Source organism: Primulina eburnea, chromosome 3 (assembly GCF_022965805.1).
Source record: "Primulina eburnea isolate SZY01 chromosome 3, ASM2296580v1, whole genome shotgun sequence".
In the NCBI taxonomy this organism is placed as follows: Eukaryota; Viridiplantae; Streptophyta; class Magnoliopsida; order Lamiales; family Gesneriaceae; genus Primulina; species Primulina eburnea.
In genome coordinates this window covers 746,722-764,495 of record NC_133103.1, presented here as the reverse complement: position 1 = coordinate 764,495, position 17,774 = coordinate 746,722, and the positions used below count along the sequence as shown (strand labels likewise).

Genomic DNA, 17,774 nt, shown 5'->3' with positions numbered 1-17,774 from the left:
ATTACTTTTTATTGTGAATATTGGTAGGGTTGACCCGTCTCACCGATTAAAATCCGTAAGACGGTCTCACATGAGACTCACTCATTAAATATTAGATATATATCAGGGTATTATGATTATTTTTGTAATTGTTTGCCTGTAAGTTTTGCAACAGTATGATAATCTGATAAATATATATGCTCTTCATTATTCTAATTGTTGATTTTGACTTGTAAAAATACTTATAATCGTGTCATGTAAATATTTTCTTATAAGATTATATTTGTATTTTTCGATCTCATGTCAATAATTAGATCGAAATAGTCGAATATTAAAATGTAACAAACAAAAAACAAACTTTACAAAAACATGGAACAAAAATCTAAAATTAAACAAATTTGTGAAAGAAAATAACTATTTTCCATATTTTTAAACCCAAATGATAGAAATTTTGCCTTTTTATTGTTATTTTTTTAATAATAAATAGCAGAAGTCCTATTCTCAAATATATTAAATCATATTTTTTCCACGTTGCTTCACCAATCACCTCCTACTTCGATGATCGACTCATATTATAATAACGGATACCTAAGAAAAGTCGAAAATTAAATTGGACAACAATTACAAAAATGGATGGCGTGCATTAGCGGCACAAAAAGCTTCTGCACGGGGACCAGTGAGCTACAATTCTGCAAGAATTCTGAATAAAGCTGAATCACAACTTCGTACAGTCCATATCTCCAAGCTTTATGCGCACACACATGCACAGAGAGAGCAGAGGGGAATTGAAGGTTGGATGTTCTTGAGATTCGCTACTTAAGGAGAGATCTTTGAGAATCCGGAAGAGTTGTATCAAAAGACGGTTCCATCAATCGATCGCATCGTTGATGGAATATTCATTTGTGATGTAGCGTGGGTAAAAAAAGTGAAAAAAGAAAGAACGAAAAGAGACGTGGCATAAGGAAATATTTCTCTACCCGTTTGCTTGTAGCTTTGCTGCTGTTTGGCTCGAAGGTCGATGCATTTTCCTAAAGTGGTGTGACTAAGAAAAGAGTGGAGGCATTTCTTACACCGCTGATACACTGAAAGTCCTGCAGGTGATGGGATTTTTGTTCTTTTCTCGTGGGTTTGTTTTGTTGTGTTTGGAATGGAGTTTTTGTACGGTTTATTCTTGCTTTATGTTGGAAGAGGGATCGAAAGGTGGTGGAATGATATAAAGATTCATGCTTTAATTGTGAACCTACTTGGTTATTAGTGGTCGTTTTTTTCGTTGGCTCGTTGGTAAAATTATCTTTTTGTTGGGTGGTAAATTTTGAGATTGAAAATTGTAATTTCCGGGAAGAAAATATGAAGTTTATGAAGTTGGGATCGAGACCTGATGCTTTCCAATCTGCAGGGAGCTATACAAGGTGTGAGTGTTGTTCGTATCGAACTTTTACCTTTCTCAAATATTTTTCTTTTAACCCTCTAAATCATCATATACTGCATGGCCCTTCTCCGTTGTAGAAAAGCTGACGCTTTTTTAGGAAACTATGCATATGCATTGCCAATATTGTTTTTCTTCCCTCTTTTTCTATGCAGAAAAGAAGTAGGTAATTCTCCGTTAATGGAGATTTGGTAATATTGTTCCTTAGGATCAATCACAAACTTCAAGTTGTCGTGCAAAACTCAAGTTTACATACTCCAACAACACTTAGATAACCAAGTTTGCAGTTATACGCTTACTCAAGTTGTTTCCTTGAGTAAAATGACAATCAAGCTGCTATCGGCTGGCACACCGCCCTTAATATTGGCCCTTGGATCATAACATTAGACAAAATGGACATTCTAACTGATAAATCGTGTTCGGTGCATTCGCTTCTGCAGGCTTGTATCATCTGAATTGTTAACTGATGTTATTATAACTGTTGGCGAAGTGAAGTTCCATCTCCATAAGGTGACTCTTTGAGACTATTTATTAACTGAAGCGAGTTACAACTTCCACGCGATTAAGTTCATTTTCTGAATTCCTCTTAATTTTTTGTATGGTGATAATTACATTTACCCTTACAACTCTGTTAATGACCTGTTTCACTAGATGAGATATTGTACTTTTGATGCTCCTTTACAGTTTCCCCTCTTGTCTAAGAGCCACAAATTACGAAAGCTGGTATCGAAATCCAATTATGAGATCCCTGATGAAATTCAGTTGGTCGAATTTCCTGGTGGGCCTAAAGCTTTTGAAATCTGTGCTAAGTTCTGTTATGGGATGGTGGTGACTTTGAACCCCTACAATGTTGTGGCTGCACTTTGTGCTGCAGAGTATCTAGAGATGACTGAGGATATTGATCGAGGCAACCTCATTTTCAAGATCGATGTATTTCTCAACTCCTGCATTTTACAGAGCTGGAAAGATTCTATTATTGTTTTACAGACTACTAAAACTCTTCTTCCATGGTCTGAAAGTCTGAAGATCGTCGTAGCTAGGTGTATAGATTCTACTGCATCTAAAACCTCAGTTGATCCTTCAACAATCACTTGGTCTTACACATACAACCGAAAAATGGCAGTGTCAGACAAGATGGTTCCAAGCGTTATGAAATTTCCCCAAAAAATAGAATTTGTTCCTAGAGATTGGTGGGTTGAAGATATATGCGAGTTGGACGTTGATTTCTTCAAACAAGTTATGGTGATGATAAAATCAAAAGGTAGAGTGGAGGGAGTTTTAATTGGTGAGGCGTTGAGGACGTATATGGCTAGATGGTTGCCAGATTCTTTAGACACTTTGGTATCTCAAGACCATGTCCTGAAGAATAAGTCTTTGGTGGAAACCATAATTTGCTTGTTGCTTTCTGACAAGGGAATTAGCTGTTCTTGTAGTTTCTTGTTTAAGTTGCTTAATGTTGCTTCTTTGATCGGGTCTGATGATTTGGTGGTGGTAGATCTGGTGAGAAGAGTTGCTTTTAAGTTGGACGAAGCTAATGTTAGCGATCTTTTGATTCCTGCAAGGTCTCCACAACCTACCACCTATGATATAGATCTTGTTCAACATCTTGTGGAACAATTTATGACAAATGGAAAACAAATAAGCAAGAATAACAAAAATGATGGTGACTTTGTTTTAGAACACGGATCTTGGTTAACAGTTGCAAAACTAATTGATGGTTACCTTGCTGAAGTTGCTTGTGACCCGAATCTCCAGGTCCTAAATTTCATCAAATTATCTCGGTCAATACCCGAGTCAGCAAGACCAATTCACGATGCATTGTATGCTGCCATTAACATCTATTTGAAGGTATCCCTGTTCTTCAGTATGCATCATTAATTGTGTTTATACTCTTTTTTCCTGATTACTCTTGAACCACTCCGAAAGAATTTATTGGAAAGGTTTTGCTGCATGTTTATTTCTCGACTCCAATAGAAGGCGATTCCCGTGCAAGTATATATGATAACTTAGAAATCAAAGAATATGATGTTTATTTGATATGATTTTATGGTCATTTCCTCTCAGAAACTTTATTTTCTATATATTTTCACTTTGTATATGGCGGGATAGTAGTCTTCTAAGTTGAGAGGGACTAGTAGTATGTTTTAATACTCTGGGCGTTGTGTCGTGGATGTTGATATATTTGCGGTTGAAAGTTAGAATTGTACTAAGCTATTAACATGATCGCGATTGGCTAATTGTTTCGCAGGAGCACCTGAGTCTGTCAAAAGCCGAGAAAAAGAACTTGTGTGGGCTTATGGATGCCAAGAAACTGACTCCAAATGCGGTCATGGACGCAGCACAAAACAACCAGCTACCACTTCGGGTAATCATTCAAATCCTATTTTTCGACCAAGCTAGAGCAGCAGCCGGTACTAACATCCAGAGCCAACAAAAAACCGAAGGCAATTGGACAAAACTAACCATGGGTAGTTGCAGATCCCTCAGAGAACAAAAGGATGGCTTGACTGTTAAAGAAGAGGACTATACCAAGAATGGAAATTTGAAGAGAAAAGGCAGCAAGAATACTATAGGATCTGCGGGACATCTGCTGCCATCTCGTTCAAGGAGTATCTTTGACAAAGTGTGGATCATGGGTAAAGGGATCGGAAACAGCAACGTTAAGAGCTTGGAGACGTCAGCGAGTTCACAGAGCCCAATCTCAATGATCCAAGGGGAGACCAAGTCCTATGGTTTATCTTCAAGACACAGGAGATACTCAGTTTCTTAGAGCATCATTAGAAAAGTTTAGTACGTAGGATCTGAGTAGATTGAGGTTCGGTCTGAACAAGATGTGGTTATTTATCGTTTTCTGTTGCAGGAAACTCAAAATTCTTGGAATTCTTGTCCTGATGTGTAATTTATGGGGTGTTTTCATCAATTTTATTTATTTATTGTGAATGAAATGAGATTATAAGATTTCAACTAAGGGGGTGATTAATCACATTCAATGACCAATTAATTCACCACCAGACCGTTGATCTTCCTTTCTAATGGTTAACATCGAAAACCTTCATCTACCCCAAATCCCATTTCTTGAAACCCTTAATTTTATGGAATTGAAACTCGGGGGGATTAGAATTGGAAGGTTGGATAATTTTACAGCTGGGTCAAAAGAAACAAACAGCTAGCTGAATTCACTGATGATTTAATGTATAGTACACAATTGAGAAAGCCAGATTTCATAATTACACACTATCTTAACATCTACCACGCCAAAGCTTAACCAATACAGTAGTACTTGTACAGGGAACCGCCTCATCTCCTCTGGAAATTGAATGTTTTGATGGCATAGGCAAAAATTACGGTGAAAAGTACCACGAATCCGAGAAGTATAGCCGCAACTGGTCCAAGCATGCTGTGTTTGAACCCGAAGTAACGGTCCAAGAATTGTTCCACCGTTTCGTCTGTGCCTTCAAGTGTATCCTGAACTTGTCCAAATTGCGACACTATGAAGCCATACAAGGTGTAGGCCACGGGTGTTAGCCAGTAGTACCATCTCCACCATATAGGTATTCTCTGTCGCAAGAAATAATACATTCTCTTGTTAGTGTTTTGTGTCTATAGAGACCAACACAATGGATGGTTGTTGGAGAACTTACCGGTCGTGGGACAATAAATCCGGAGAAAAGGTTCCAAAGTCCGTAGAAGAAAGAAGAAACAACCGCAGCTACGTTGTGATTAGGCGTGACAGCCACAGCCATCATGCCATACAATACAAAGTACAAAAGTGAGAAGAACATGAAATATAAAAACCAGAAAAATTTCGCGACGGTCCAGTCGAATTTCATCATGGAGTAGACGATGAGACTGTACACCAATGATTGTACGAAAACATATGGGATTTCGATGAGAAACTGCAATGGAACGGAAAAGCTTTGTTAGGGAATCTCAGCATCAAAGGTTGCAAAATTCATGCATCTTTCGCTGGTATTTACCTGTGAGAAAGCGTATGGTAAAGCTGAATACATTCCGGCTGCTTTTTCTCGGTAAAAGACCGTTCGCTCGACAGCCACGACAGGCTGAGCTGTCGAGGCGTATTGGAATCCCAGAAAGAGGATAGCAGCATACATAGAACCCATGGCATTGAATAGATCTTGTTGAGTTTTCCTGAGAAACACAACATCATCTCAATAATATTAACAGGAATGGAATAGAAGATGTCGTAGACCTGTTAAGAGGTTTGTTTCAATTATCTTCGGGCTTACCATTTAGAGCCAAGCTTCCAAAACATTGTGCCGAATATAAGGGCAATGCAGACTGTGAACAAAAATCTCACGGCTGTATAAGGAGGATTCCGCCAGTACGACCAGTGTTGTTTCCACAGGCAAGCTACACATTGCATGAGGAAAGATTGGGAGTATTGGTTACGGAAATACAAATCTTTCGTGCCGGGACGAGGGACGCTTAACTCCTTTATCAGGGCTTTATTCCTCCTGCGGAATTTTCTTGTACTCGTGAGATTATTAACATATAGAACTTTACAAGAATGAAAAGTTTTTTTTATTTTCTTCCAAGGAATGAGGGGATAATACTAACCCATATAGTTCTGATTTTTTGTAGTGTTCAGCAAAATCGATCCCCAAAAGCAGTTCTTGTGCTGAAGTGGAGACTTCCAACATCCAGGTTGCGGGATTGATACCGTCTTTAATCTTCTGTACTCCTTCCACTCCTTCAAAGTACTTGATCAAATGGGATGAGTGGTGTCCCAATGGTCCAACATATATATCTTGCCCTCCCCGTTTCATCAAAAATAGCTGCAAAATTGTGTCAATTTAGTGAGTCATTTCATAACCAAATTTTATACATCTGTTTGAACTTCGATTCAGCTTACCTCATCAAATGCTTCAAATATGTCTATGCTAGGCTGATGGATGGTGCATACTACAGTTCTTCCGGTGTTAACGGTATTCCTGACAGTTCTCATCACAATTGCAGCGGCTCTAGCATCAAGGCCTGACGTTGGTTCATCCATGAAGATGATAGATGGATTTGCTACAAGTTCCACTGCTATTGTAAGCCTCTTTCGCTGCTCGGTCGAGAGACCACTGATCCCAGGCAATCCAACCAACGCTCCTCTCAGAGGCGTAAGTTCGACAAGTTCCATTACCTCTTCAATGAACATCTGTAAGCAAATGAGGGAAGTTGTTTACTCGGAGAATCTTAGGACACAAATAGATTCAATACATAAAATCATGTCTGGATGTACTAACCTTCCTGGTCTTTGCATCAACATCTGGAGGCAACCTTAACCAAGCTGAGAAAATAAGGGACTCGTGAACAGTGACATTTGGTGAATGAATGTCGTTCTGCTCACAATATCCAGAAATCCTAGCAAATGTTGCCTGGTTCTTCGGATAACCTGAGATCGTAATAGTTCCCTCGATGTATCCACCTGTTTTTCTTCCAGCTAACACATCCATCAAGGTTGTTTTACCGGCTCCACTAACACCCATCAAAGCTGTAAGAACGCCTGGCCGGAAAGTGCCGCTTACACCCTTCAAGAGCTCCAATCTATCTTCAGTGGCACCTTGAGCTTTCATTTCCTGCAAAACATCGAGTACTGAATGAACAACTTATACTTGTTTAAGAAACAAATGACACATTTGGAATAAGCATGAAGAGATTGTTTTTTCAAGCAAAAACATACTGCTGGCATGTCAACTGAGTATCTAATGTCGTCAAAAGTGAGGGAATGAGGCTCGAATGGTAGAATCATTCCTCTTTTCCGGTTCGCATTGGCTACATCTGCATCTTCTCTGACAGACGAGGATCCAGAAGAGACACTTCTACGCTTACTAGCAGCACCAGGAGCTGAAACTTGGTTAACTAAGTCACCCTGTTGGACATCTTCACTTTCTTCAGGCAACACAGCTCTAGGCTTATCAAATGCTGCAAAAAAATTTGACTGTATTAATTGCTGAATGTTAAAAATAAAGAGCTTGAAAGAATTCAGTGTAGAAACACCTACAGTCCAGGAACGTTAGTGCCAGAATATAGAGAGCGTTGAACAGAAAGACAAATCCAAGTGTAACTCCCAATCCTATCCAATACCAGTATGGATAAGGAAAGAACCCTCGGGCCTTCAACACTGTTTCTCCCAATTTGACTCCATTTACCAACTATAAAATGATAAATTCTGCATTAGTTTGGTGTTAACAAATGTGTATACATATAAACACGAAAAACAATCTAAACTTGAAATGGACAATCCATTGGCTTACTTTGCTCCAACTGTGCCCTGTGAATTCGTTGACAAGAATCGCGTTTTGCGTGTACATCAATGGTGATGACCAATAACCCCATATCCACCATGGTTTCACGTCATCTGCCATCATAATATGTGATAAGTTGTCAGATTTTTTCCACGAGCTCGAGCCCACGAGAGGTGGACTAACCGTAGTTTGTTTTTTAACAATCGTCTTTTGGTAAAAAAATAAATTGGAATCCATTATCAACATTTCATACCTCGTGACAGCACAAAGCCACCTAATGCAAAAAGCATGAGCAATGCAAACAGGCCGAATGTGTTCGCAATAACCATAGTCCGTCCCAATGCTCCAATAAGTCTGAACAACGCTCCTGCTGTCTGGTGCAAAGTCAGGAGTAATATGTATTGCTTGAACAATCTGCAATAAAAGAATTCTTGGTCAATAATATTTTGAAGAAAACTGATGCATAAGTTGTTCAAAGGAACGACATGCATACCTTCCTACGTTAGGATCGAATCCGATGATGTAGTAGGAGAAAAAGGTCCATATGGCCACTTCAACGAAGGTAATTGGAATTTTTAGGATCCAAGATGGAATAGCATATGCCCATGCCGGGAAGAAGGACATATTCCTTTGCTTGTAGAATACAGGAAGCTTGTAAATCGTCATAGCAAGCTCGGACAATCCATTGAACAATGTAAGAATCACAGCGAAAAATAGAGCACCGATATATATGGAACCATCATCGACAGTATCTTTGTGCATCTTGACTCGTAGGAAGACAGTCGTGGCAATCAATGCCAGCGTAATTAGCTGCAAGCAAATATTAAAAAAAAAATCACTGTTAGCAATATGCAGTCGACTTGACAAATGTACGTATAGGAGGAGTTCTGCGTGTAAGTGCATGCCTGGAAAAGCTTGAAGTAATAGACAAATGCATTTCTTTTCATCAACAAATATTCTCTATCTTTGCAGGCTTTCAGGAGTTCTTTCTGTCCAACACCAGTACTTGTCTTTACTCAGAGCAGCTGGATGGTTTTTGCTCTTATCGTACGGAATCGATAGCTCATCCCCTAGTCTTTGTCCGTCCGCATATGACTGGAACGCGTCGACGAATTCACTCACTGTGATGAACCGGTAAGGCTCATCCTTACGTGCCCAATATTGCTTCTGGTCTTTTTTCGACGTCACCTGTGTATTGTAATTTGAACCTCTAATCAGAACAAATGCAACACAATATCTTTAAAAGGTTGTTAACTTGTTATCTTTATCATCTTCCTGCTTACCTCTTGCAAGAAATCGGCAACTCCTTTCCTCTTGGGGCATTTGAAACCCATGGATTCGAAGAAACCGACCACGTTTTCTCTCGGGCCATGATATACAATCCGGCCATCGGACAAGAGGACAATGTCATCGAAAAGATTGTAAGTTTCCGGTGCTGGCTGCAAGAGGGAAATGAAGGCAGTTCCCTTCATAATGTGCACATACTGTCGAAGCATATTGACAATCTGGTAAGTCGTGGAACTGTCCAGTCCTGTCGATATTTCGTCCATGAAAAGTGCTTTTGCGGGTCCAACCAGCATTTCACCTGTCACATTTTGTTTTTTTTTATATATTAAAAAAATTCAGGTTTCTATATAAATGATCCCTCAGTACAAGCTGAACTTGAAAACTTTGATCTTCAAAGCAAGTTTCAATTACCGGTTGTAACACGTTTTCGTTGTCCCCCGGAAATTCCCCTTATCATCTCATCCCCGACCATGGTATCGGCGCAAATGTCGAGACCCAAAACCTTGAGAATATAATCTGTGACAACATTCGCTTCATCTCCTTCAGTTGCCGCTGCCTGCATCATGTTTGTTTCGTAAATATTCCCAGTCAACATAGAATAAAATAAAAATGATGATTATATTAATAAGTCCAACCCGTGTGAGTTAAAATTCAAATTATATAGCCTTTGATAGATAGAAATATTACAAGTTATGAAAACAATTTTTATACTAGCTAGTATACTACTTTTATATCATACGATAATTTAATATCTTTTAAAAAAATATAAATAATTCTTTTATTAAATCTTGGAGCCCGTGAATCATGCGGTGTTGCTAGATTCCGATGAATAAAATATAATAAATAAGTTATCCGGTACAAAATCAATTTCAAAGAAATTATTTAATATTAAAATACAGAAATAGTCAGCCTCCGGACAATATTCTAAGCAGAAAAGTCTAAGTTTCTAGAAAGCTTAAAACTTTTCTGGGTGGACAACTCACCACATCATTTATTCACAGAATAATAAATTAAAAAAATGCGAGTGGGACTTTATTTTTCACCTTCATGTAGATATCGATATCTGGGTCAGGCTTGATATTTGCTGCTTTCTCCCTCCTCGACAATTCCGCCAACATTTCTGTTTCAAAAAACAAAGAATTAGAAAATTTATAAACTAATATTTTCTTTTCAATAACCCTATTTTTTAAAATGTAATTTCGATGTTATTACCGTATCGATCGCCTACTCCTTGGCATCGAGCAGAGAATGCTAAGGTTTCTCTTACGGTCATTTCTCCGATATGCAAATCAGTCTGGCTGATGTATGCTGCGGTTCTTTGCGGTACAAATTCATTCAGTCCATGTCCATTATAAGTCACATTTCCAGAAACCTGAATATATTTTCAGTTTCTCAATATATATATCATATATGGTTGATTATATATATATATATATATATTATATATATATATATATATAAGTAAGATTAAGATGCTGACTTTTAGAGTTGGATCAAGCTTTCCAGCCAAAGCCAACAGAAGGGATGTCTTTCCTGAACTTGGAGGGCCTAAAAGTAGCGTCATTCTGCAGAAAACATTCATGAAAAATGGGTATCCGATATAAAATTTACTAAATTTCTTGGCTTAATTTTAGTCTTAAATTACCTGCAAGGTTTGATGATTCCGCTTACATCCTTAAGTATGGTGAAAGGCTTCTTTGCACTCGGGAGCAAATGGAGAGTGTTCAAAACTCCCTTTAAACAAAAGAAAAATCATAAATTTAGATACCAAATCTATTTTCAGCAAAATATATATGCATGTATATGTTATATGTAATTATGGTATATATAGTTTTCTTACCTCCACCATATTGATAATGAAGTTCAGAAAAGTGGGCAAAGACCTGCTCTGGCTAAAGGCTTGTGCATCGATATTCAGATGCTCATATCTCACTTCAATCGTGGGCAAATCAATTCCAACTCTGCAGCAACACGTGATTCGAAACAAGAAAATCAGCAACCAAACGCACGAGTTCATTTTGCTAGAAAACCCAATAAAAAGCAAAACAAGGCAGTACCTATCAATCCTGTTCCGGAGCTTCCGCAAGAACTTCTCGTTATCTTCGTCCACGGTATTCACCAGCCTCTCGACCAAGTTCCTTTTGTCATGGAATCCAAGATCACCAACATCGATTTCATTCGCGCCTTTCGATCCGAATAAGAGCCCTTTTCTCAGACGATCGAAAGTAGGCAGTTTCTCAAGCGCAGCCCATTTCAAGGCCTCTTCGTCATCCTCCTCACGCGAGGATCGAGAGAAAACTTCGATACCCGTATTCCGCCATAGATTGGAGCTGTTAGCTCTTCCACTCGCTCTTAAACTGCCACTTGCTTTGTACAGATCACCGGGATCCATTTCTTGAGCCTGTCAGCAGCAGAAGTATATGTTGCTCGGAGATTCTCACTCTTTAATTTATGGGTTCGAAATTCTCTTGCTGCTACAGTTTTCTGAGCATTGAAACCAAGCCTTTTCTTGGTGTTCTTGAAATGAAAAAGAAAGGGAGACAATGTGTAGTATATGAAGTGGGAGTAGTTTCTCAAAATGGGATCCTTTTTAAAAACAAAAAATTATCAATGAATGGATCTTGAGAAGCTTCAAGGAAATGTTCAGGTTCAACTGGCCAGCCTAATTTGACTGGAGGAATTTTTATATTAGAATAATATTACAGTTATATAGCGGTCAATATTTGCCATTTTCTTTTCTATTCACATATATTATTATTGATAGAAACATTTTTGGAATCTAGATATTTACATCTACAATTTACCTAAATTCAATTTTTAAATCGGAAGTCATCTCATGATTTTCATTAATTTTTTTTTTTTAAAAAAACAAAGAAATATAACTCCGAATGTTAACTATAAAAATAACACAAATTCATTTAACATATCGTTTATGAGACAAGTCAATCACGTCTATATTTACACTATTAAATAATATTTTTGATATAAAAAGTGATATGTTTTCATAAGTGACCCAAATAAAATTTATGTTTCACAAAATTGACTCTTGCAAATTTTTTTAAAAAAAATTCAATTAGCACGTGTGTAATATTTATTGATAAAAATATATTAACTGCAAATATTTTAAAATTTGTTGAAATAAAATTTTTACTCCGTATATTAATATATATGTTATTATTAATTAAAGCAAAAATTATAAGCGAATACGTTGGTAATTAATAAAGTAATCAGTTAGAATGCGTCTACGAATATTATCTTTTTCTTTTCTTTAATAAAAATAGGTTCCAATAATTTACCGGCTCGAATGTAAATTACAATATACAGAAGAAGACTATTTTTAAAAACAAAACATAGCGTTTGTCCATGTCGATCGTAAACAAATACAGCCAACATCTCTCTCAGCCGTAGCATATCTTACACGTAAATATTCGACAATCTGGCAGCTATCCATTCTTGATTGGCGACTCTTAAAATTCTTGAAAGAAAATCTAAAATTACAATTTTATCTCGATTTATTTTAGATTTTAGTAATGTAACTGATATATATTTGGTTTTAATCTAATAGCTAAATTTTTTTATTTAACTTTTTTTTTTTGCCAAAAGTCGTAACTATTTTGAATATTGTTTATTTGACATCGATGTTATTATACGCAGCTCATGTAGCGAGAATAAACAAATAGTACACACATAAAAATAAATCTAAACAAAATTAAAGTAAAACAGCACTAAATATTTTAAAACTGAGAGGAGAAAAGCTTGTCGTTTTCTTTTATTTTTGCTTAAATAGATTTTAATACGTATAAAATATATTTTATTATTGTTATCTTGTCGTTTAAAAAGATATCAATATCAAATAAACAATATTGATAGATTGAATTGTTTCGGATGAAAATGACAAAAAAAAAAAATCCAAGTCAGATGAGGAAAACCTAACATTAACATAACTAAACTTAAACATAGACTAAGTTATATGACTAAAATTACAATTTTCTTTTCTGCCAATTCTATGATTTCTATTGTCACAAAATTAAACCTAGAGATACATATTAATTCCATCTTGATGGGAAAATTTTGATGAAATTATATCTGAATGGATCCGTTCTTTGCATCGTGAGTTGGAGTCTGAGGCCACTTGACATCATTCCACTTGGAAAACTAGTCAAACTACAATTGAGATTTGGTTATAATCTTTGAAGAAAGACAAATTAATATTCAACCCCTTTTGGGTTATATGAATTAAATATAAAAAACAACTTCTAGGGTTGAATCACATTTCAGTCCTTTACTACTCCAACAAAATGGAGAAGGTACTTTCGTGTCCCAACTGGTTATTAGGAGAAAACTGTATTTAGCCGTACACTTGTTATCGTCACATCAGAAATATGACTAAAATTATCAATACAAAATACCAAAAATACAAAGAGACGGACATACATGACCAAAATTTGCAAATTTCTTGGGTTATATTTGTGAGAGTTATTTCAAAATTTTATTTTGAAATGAAATATATAGTAGTTTTCGATATATAAATTCACTCATACTTAATAGATTGACTAAATATGGTTTAAAATGAGATTGTTTTATCGACAAATTTAAAAATTGATATAAAGCATATACATGAGGCAAAATTCATTTTGATTTTGAATATTTTTTAATATAGAAATCAATTTTATCTCTAGTATTTTAAATCAAGAACATTTAAGATACCTTTTTTTTAAAAAATAATTTATTCCTATAGTTAATTTCTTCTATATAATGTTGAAGTTAGACTTTTGACCCGGCTATAGGATGTGTTCATCTAGAAGATGTGTGTGGATGAAATTTGCACCACTCGAGACGCTTATTTTTTTTTAATTAATTCTGAGTCATGCGGCCCACACATAGTGCGATACAGAATAAATTAATGGCTCCCTTCTAGAAGGATAATCTTGAAATACACAACAATTGCATAAAAAAAATTTGCATTGCTTAATTAATGAAATACTATTACGCTACGTTTGGTTGGATGAATTAAGTGGATTTATGATTTTTTAACTCATCTAATATCATGTTTGATAGGATTTTTATTTAATCAAGTCAATTAATCCTATAATGATTATGTTATATTAATTGGGATAAATAATCACTCCTCACCTCCTAAAATTATTTATCCAACTCTTAATACATCCTATGTATCGAATTTTACCATTCTCCTATATTCAAACTTACCAATACTTACCGTCACCGATCGCCCACCGACAGTCGGTCGAACACCGCCGACACTGCTGCCAGACGACCGCCGCCGCCGCTGCCGCCAAAGTGGATGGACAATTTTGTCAATTTATCAAAAGATTCTTAATTATCTCCTTCTCGACAATTATACCAAACATAATATTATTTTATCATTATCTACTTCAATCATTCTTTTTATTATTTATCTCTTAACCATTTCATCATTTTATCTTTCAATCAAACATAACCTTAATATTACCATAGCGATGTTGTGTTTAAATTATTGACTAGAAATGGTAAAACTTTGTTTTTTAATACATATAAATGTGTGTATATTTATTTATTTTTTTGCAAACATTATTGTAGACTTCGAATATGGGCAGACTGCTTTGAATTCCAGTAATGTGAAATAGTTACACAGCACGTGATAAAAAAAAGGTTCAAATTTAGACTTTATTTGAGTGGGTCTCCTGTGAGACCATCTCACGGATAATAATCTGTGAGACCGGTCAACCAGACAACCTGAGCACAAGAACATACTGAAGATTCAAAAAGTAGGGATCTCCGTCATTATTCTTTTTACATTTTGGTTCGATATCAAACGTGGGTTTGTGAAACACCGTTTTTTCTGCAGAGAAATATACTGCGTTATTTTGCCAAATTAGCTCAACCCCATTTCTTCTGCGACCAAGGGGAGCTCGCTCCTTTTTTTTAAAAAATTTTTTTTAAATTTTTTTTATTTATAAATATTTGTATTAATGATTATAAATATTATTTAAATAATAATATAATATTTATTTTAGTATTTAAATAATACTATAATATTTAATCATAAAATTAAAAAAATAATTATGTTTTTTTAATGTTTATTTATTTATGTTAATTATTAATAATTAAAGAATAATTTGATTTATTATTTATAAATAATATAATTTAGTACAAATACAAAAAATCAATATAATATTACAATTCATAATACAAGATATTAAATAAAAGAAAACAATTAATATATGGAAAATAAAAAGAATATTTCGAGAATATTCTTTTTGACGTAAGACTTGAAGTAAATAGATTGAAAATGGATTTTATATTTGGTGCAGAAATCGCACTATTTTAGTATAAAATTTGCACCAAAATAGATTTTGTGGTTGAAGATAGCCTTAATTTCAATGTTCTGATTCAGTCCCATAGACAGGCTCCTCTGCATGCTGAGAAATGAGCGTCACGGTGTCCTTCCACCAAGAAAGCTCAGCTTCTTTAAGCTCAAGCTGGTGACTAAGCTCAGTTATCTCTTCTTGTTGTCTTGCTTCCAACACTTGATGCAATCTTCTCTCAAGTTCAAATGGATCGATGCCGCAGAATTGATCTTGATTGCACATCATCAATTGATAAGGCTGCTTGCCAATGTCTTCAAAGCTTGAGGTGAGGCTCATTTCAGGTGCACTATCCTCTACATTTCTCTGTTACAACATATCACAACTTCAAATATTTTGACGATTGGTAGCTTTATCATGAAAGCAAGAAAATGGAATGATTCCATGTAGTGATGGAGCCACGATTCCTACTTAAGAGACGAAACTAACACACTGAAGACTTAGGTAGTGAAATTACACTCGAATGAACAGTTTATATGGGGAGTAGGGTTATTACCCCACCCCCTCGTCACGGATTCCAAGATATTGTTATCTTTAGGCTTGAATCAACAAATAAGAAAGGATGATCGAAAAATTAAAAAACTAAAATATAATCTGGCACGCTTACTCTATAAAAATATTTAGCTTGAGCATCTTAATCCAACTTAAACATTGGCCACATTATCAAAGGCCTTGTTTTAGGCCAAATCAAGGAGTAAAGTACGACATAGCAAACAATAGTAGTCTTTATCTAATAGCCCATTTCAACTTGGAGTATCAACAAAAACACCGAAAGATTTCAAGCCCATCAAAAGAGGCAAGCCTAAAAGCCTGGTTTATCAAATGTGTCCTCTCAAATGTCAATAACACACAAGTTCTTCAAGTCGACGTGGGACTGCAAAATATGATCTCATGAAAATTCATACTTGGTCTAAATTAAAGGAATACCTCTTAATGTTTGTACCCGTACATGTTATCTTGTGAACAATCAAATGCATACCTCTGAATGCTGATGCTTTGAGGATTTTGAAGGGATTTCTGTATCGATTTGGAGTTGCATACGATCTAATTCAGCCTCAAGTTCGTCTCCAATTAGATCCATTCCTCTACTATTTTCCCGTATATGTTGACCACTGCTGAAATTTACTTCGGGGCTTTCAAAATTGTGGGAAGATAAGTACTGACTACAAACGGTTTTTTCAACATATGATATTTCCTGGATATCACTAGGGAAAGATGGAGCCATCATAGAATCAGAGCAGTGCTCCTTTTCTTGATTATTTTGAAATTCAGTTCTGAAACTTTGAAACAAAATCTGCATTTGTCTGTGCAAATTCACCATTTTGTTCAGCTCATTTCTACTAGCAGCAATCAGAAACATAAGACCAAATCCAACTCCAAGATTGAAAGAGGCCTCTTTCCCAATTTCTTCTGTGTAATCAAATGAAAATATTTAGTCCTGATTTCCAGTCAACAATGATTAATTGGCTGTTCTATTCGCAAAGAAGGACCCAGGATATGCGGACTGGGTGGAAAATCTCTATGTCTAATCATTTAAAAAATGTACGCAAATGAAATATTTGAAAAAAATGAAAACAATAGCTCTGTGCGTGAGTTTGGCTTCTAGATAGCTAGTTCTAACTCGTCCTATCTTAAATGCATTTTTTTCTGTTAAAAAAAATATTTCATTTGCTCTATATATTCAAGTGAATAACATGTTTTTGAATACCAAATGAGATGGTAATCTTATTTAAAAAGGTACATTCTCCTCCGAATTTGAATGGCGCATTTCAATGAATTACAAATTGAAGTGTATTTACACAGCATAAAAGTTCAATGTGAATATCAATTAAAAAAAAAGTTTACTCGCTTAATCATGAAATCACCTGAACTTTTGGGTGCAAAAGAAGGAGGTGACCATCCAAAATCCGTCGAACCGTTCACCCGCCTCCTATTAACGCCAAAATTTCCCCCGATCTTCGGCATTTCCCAATTTTTCCCCATTTCATTTTTATCACCCCTGGAATTTCTCCCATTCAACCATCGAGACAAAATCAATCGAGGTGAAATACAAGAAGCGAAGCTCCGGTAACTCCGAACTCTTCTCTTTCTGCATCGCCGATCCATGTCCGCCGCGACGGTGCCATCATCCATCATTTTTGGACAATCTGAAACATGACTGAAGAAGCCATTGTGCACTTATATAGCGTTAAAACCACTGTGGCTGAATCAAGAATTGAATGAAATGGATCGAAAATTAAATATTCGTTCCCACTATCCATTAGTGCAGAGAGAGAATCGTGAAATGGTTTGGTGATTGATCAGAGTGCAGTTCACGGGTTGAGAGAGACAGGGTTCAACTTTTTTTAGCGTCTCTCCAGATTAGTATTTATTGTGGCATCTAATCAATCTAAATCAAAATCCAAAAGTTAGCGGGCTTTTAATGCGAAAGTTGAAACATTGTTTTGAACGATGTTTTTATAA

The 17,774-nt window shown here is 35.9% G+C and overlaps 3 protein-coding genes across 8 annotated transcripts; 1 reads left to right on the top strand and 2 right to left on the bottom strand.

The window, feature by feature from the left end:
* The first annotated feature begins 563 nt into the window (after positions 1–563).
* On the top strand, positions 564–4,329 carry LOC140825057 (phototropic-responsive NPH3 family protein NPY1-like). 6 transcript variants are annotated; one of them, XM_073186565.1, is made up of 5 exons: positions 564–1,076; positions 1,297–1,388; positions 1,846–1,915; positions 2,090–3,253; positions 3,654–4,329. In XM_073186565.1, the coding sequence occupies exons 2-5, from the start codon at positions 1,327–1,329 to the stop codon at positions 4,173–4,175; spliced, it is 1,818 nt and encodes a 605-aa protein (XP_073042666.1). In that variant the 5' UTR covers positions 564–1,076; positions 1,297–1,326; the 3' UTR covers positions 4,176–4,329. The 6 variants fall into 6 exon arrangements, with proteins under 6 accessions (XP_073042666.1, XP_073042665.1, XP_073042667.1 ...); XM_073186564.1 differs by having other exon boundaries at positions 565–1,388; XM_073186568.1 differs by lacking the exon at positions 1,297–1,388 and having other exon boundaries at positions 567–1,076; positions 3,654–4,328.
* Positions 4,330–4,554: 225 nt separating this feature from the next.
* Positions 4,555–11,597, bottom strand: LOC140825056 (pleiotropic drug resistance protein 1-like). Its single transcript, XM_073186563.1, is given in 22 exon segments — positions 4,555–4,963; positions 5,047–5,301; positions 5,383–5,554; positions 5,653–5,880; positions 5,984–6,201; positions 6,279–6,569; positions 6,658–6,990; positions 7,095–7,336; positions 7,416–7,566; positions 7,669–7,772; positions 7,913–8,073; positions 8,153–8,469; positions 8,565–8,660; positions 8,662–8,847; positions 8,943–9,244; positions 9,358–9,502; positions 9,990–10,066; positions 10,159–10,318; positions 10,427–10,511; positions 10,592–10,680; positions 10,787–10,907; positions 11,004–11,597. Coding segments are annotated over 22 exon segments (4,329 nt in total). The 5' UTR covers positions 11,339–11,597; the 3' UTR covers positions 4,555–4,702.
* A 3,628-nt stretch (positions 11,598–15,225) lies between these two features.
* Positions 15,226–17,698, bottom strand: LOC140825055 (protein POLAR LOCALIZATION DURING ASYMMETRIC DIVISION AND REDISTRIBUTION-like). The gene is made up of 3 exons (XM_073186562.1): positions 17,177–17,698; positions 16,291–16,721; positions 15,226–15,617 (listed from the first exon to the last, which is right to left on the bottom strand). The coding sequence occupies exons 1-3, from the start codon at positions 17,445–17,447 to the stop codon at positions 15,324–15,326; spliced, it is 996 nt and encodes a 331-aa protein (XP_073042663.1). The 5' UTR covers positions 17,448–17,698; the 3' UTR covers positions 15,226–15,323.
* Positions 17,699–17,774: the final 76 nt, after the last annotated feature.

Bases quoted from the DNA above. Each gene is read 5' to 3' on its own strand.
- LOC140825055 (XM_073186562.1), bottom strand. From the start codon at position 17,447: ATGATGGATGATGGCACCGTCGCGGCGGACATGGATCGGCGATGCAGA. The intron at 16,722-17,176 runs GTGATTTCATGA...TTGATTACACAG, and splicing joins TTTTGCACCCAAAAGTTCAG to AAGAAATTGGGAAAGAGGCC. The intron at 15,618-16,290 runs GTATGCATTTGA...ATGTTGTAACAG, and splicing joins CAAAGCATCAGCATTCAGAG to AGAAATGTAGAGGATAGTGC.
- LOC140825057 (XM_073186565.1), top strand. From the start codon at position 1,327: ATGAAGTTTATGAAGTTGGGATCGAGACCTGATGCTTTCCAATCTGCA. The intron at 1,916-2,089 runs GTGACTCTTTGA...GCTCCTTTACAG, and splicing joins TGAAGTTCCATCTCCATAAG to TTTCCCCTCTTGTCTAAGAG. The intron at 3,254-3,653 runs GTATCCCTGTTC...ATTGTTTCGCAG, and splicing joins CCATTAACATCTATTTGAAG to GAGCACCTGAGTCTGTCAAA.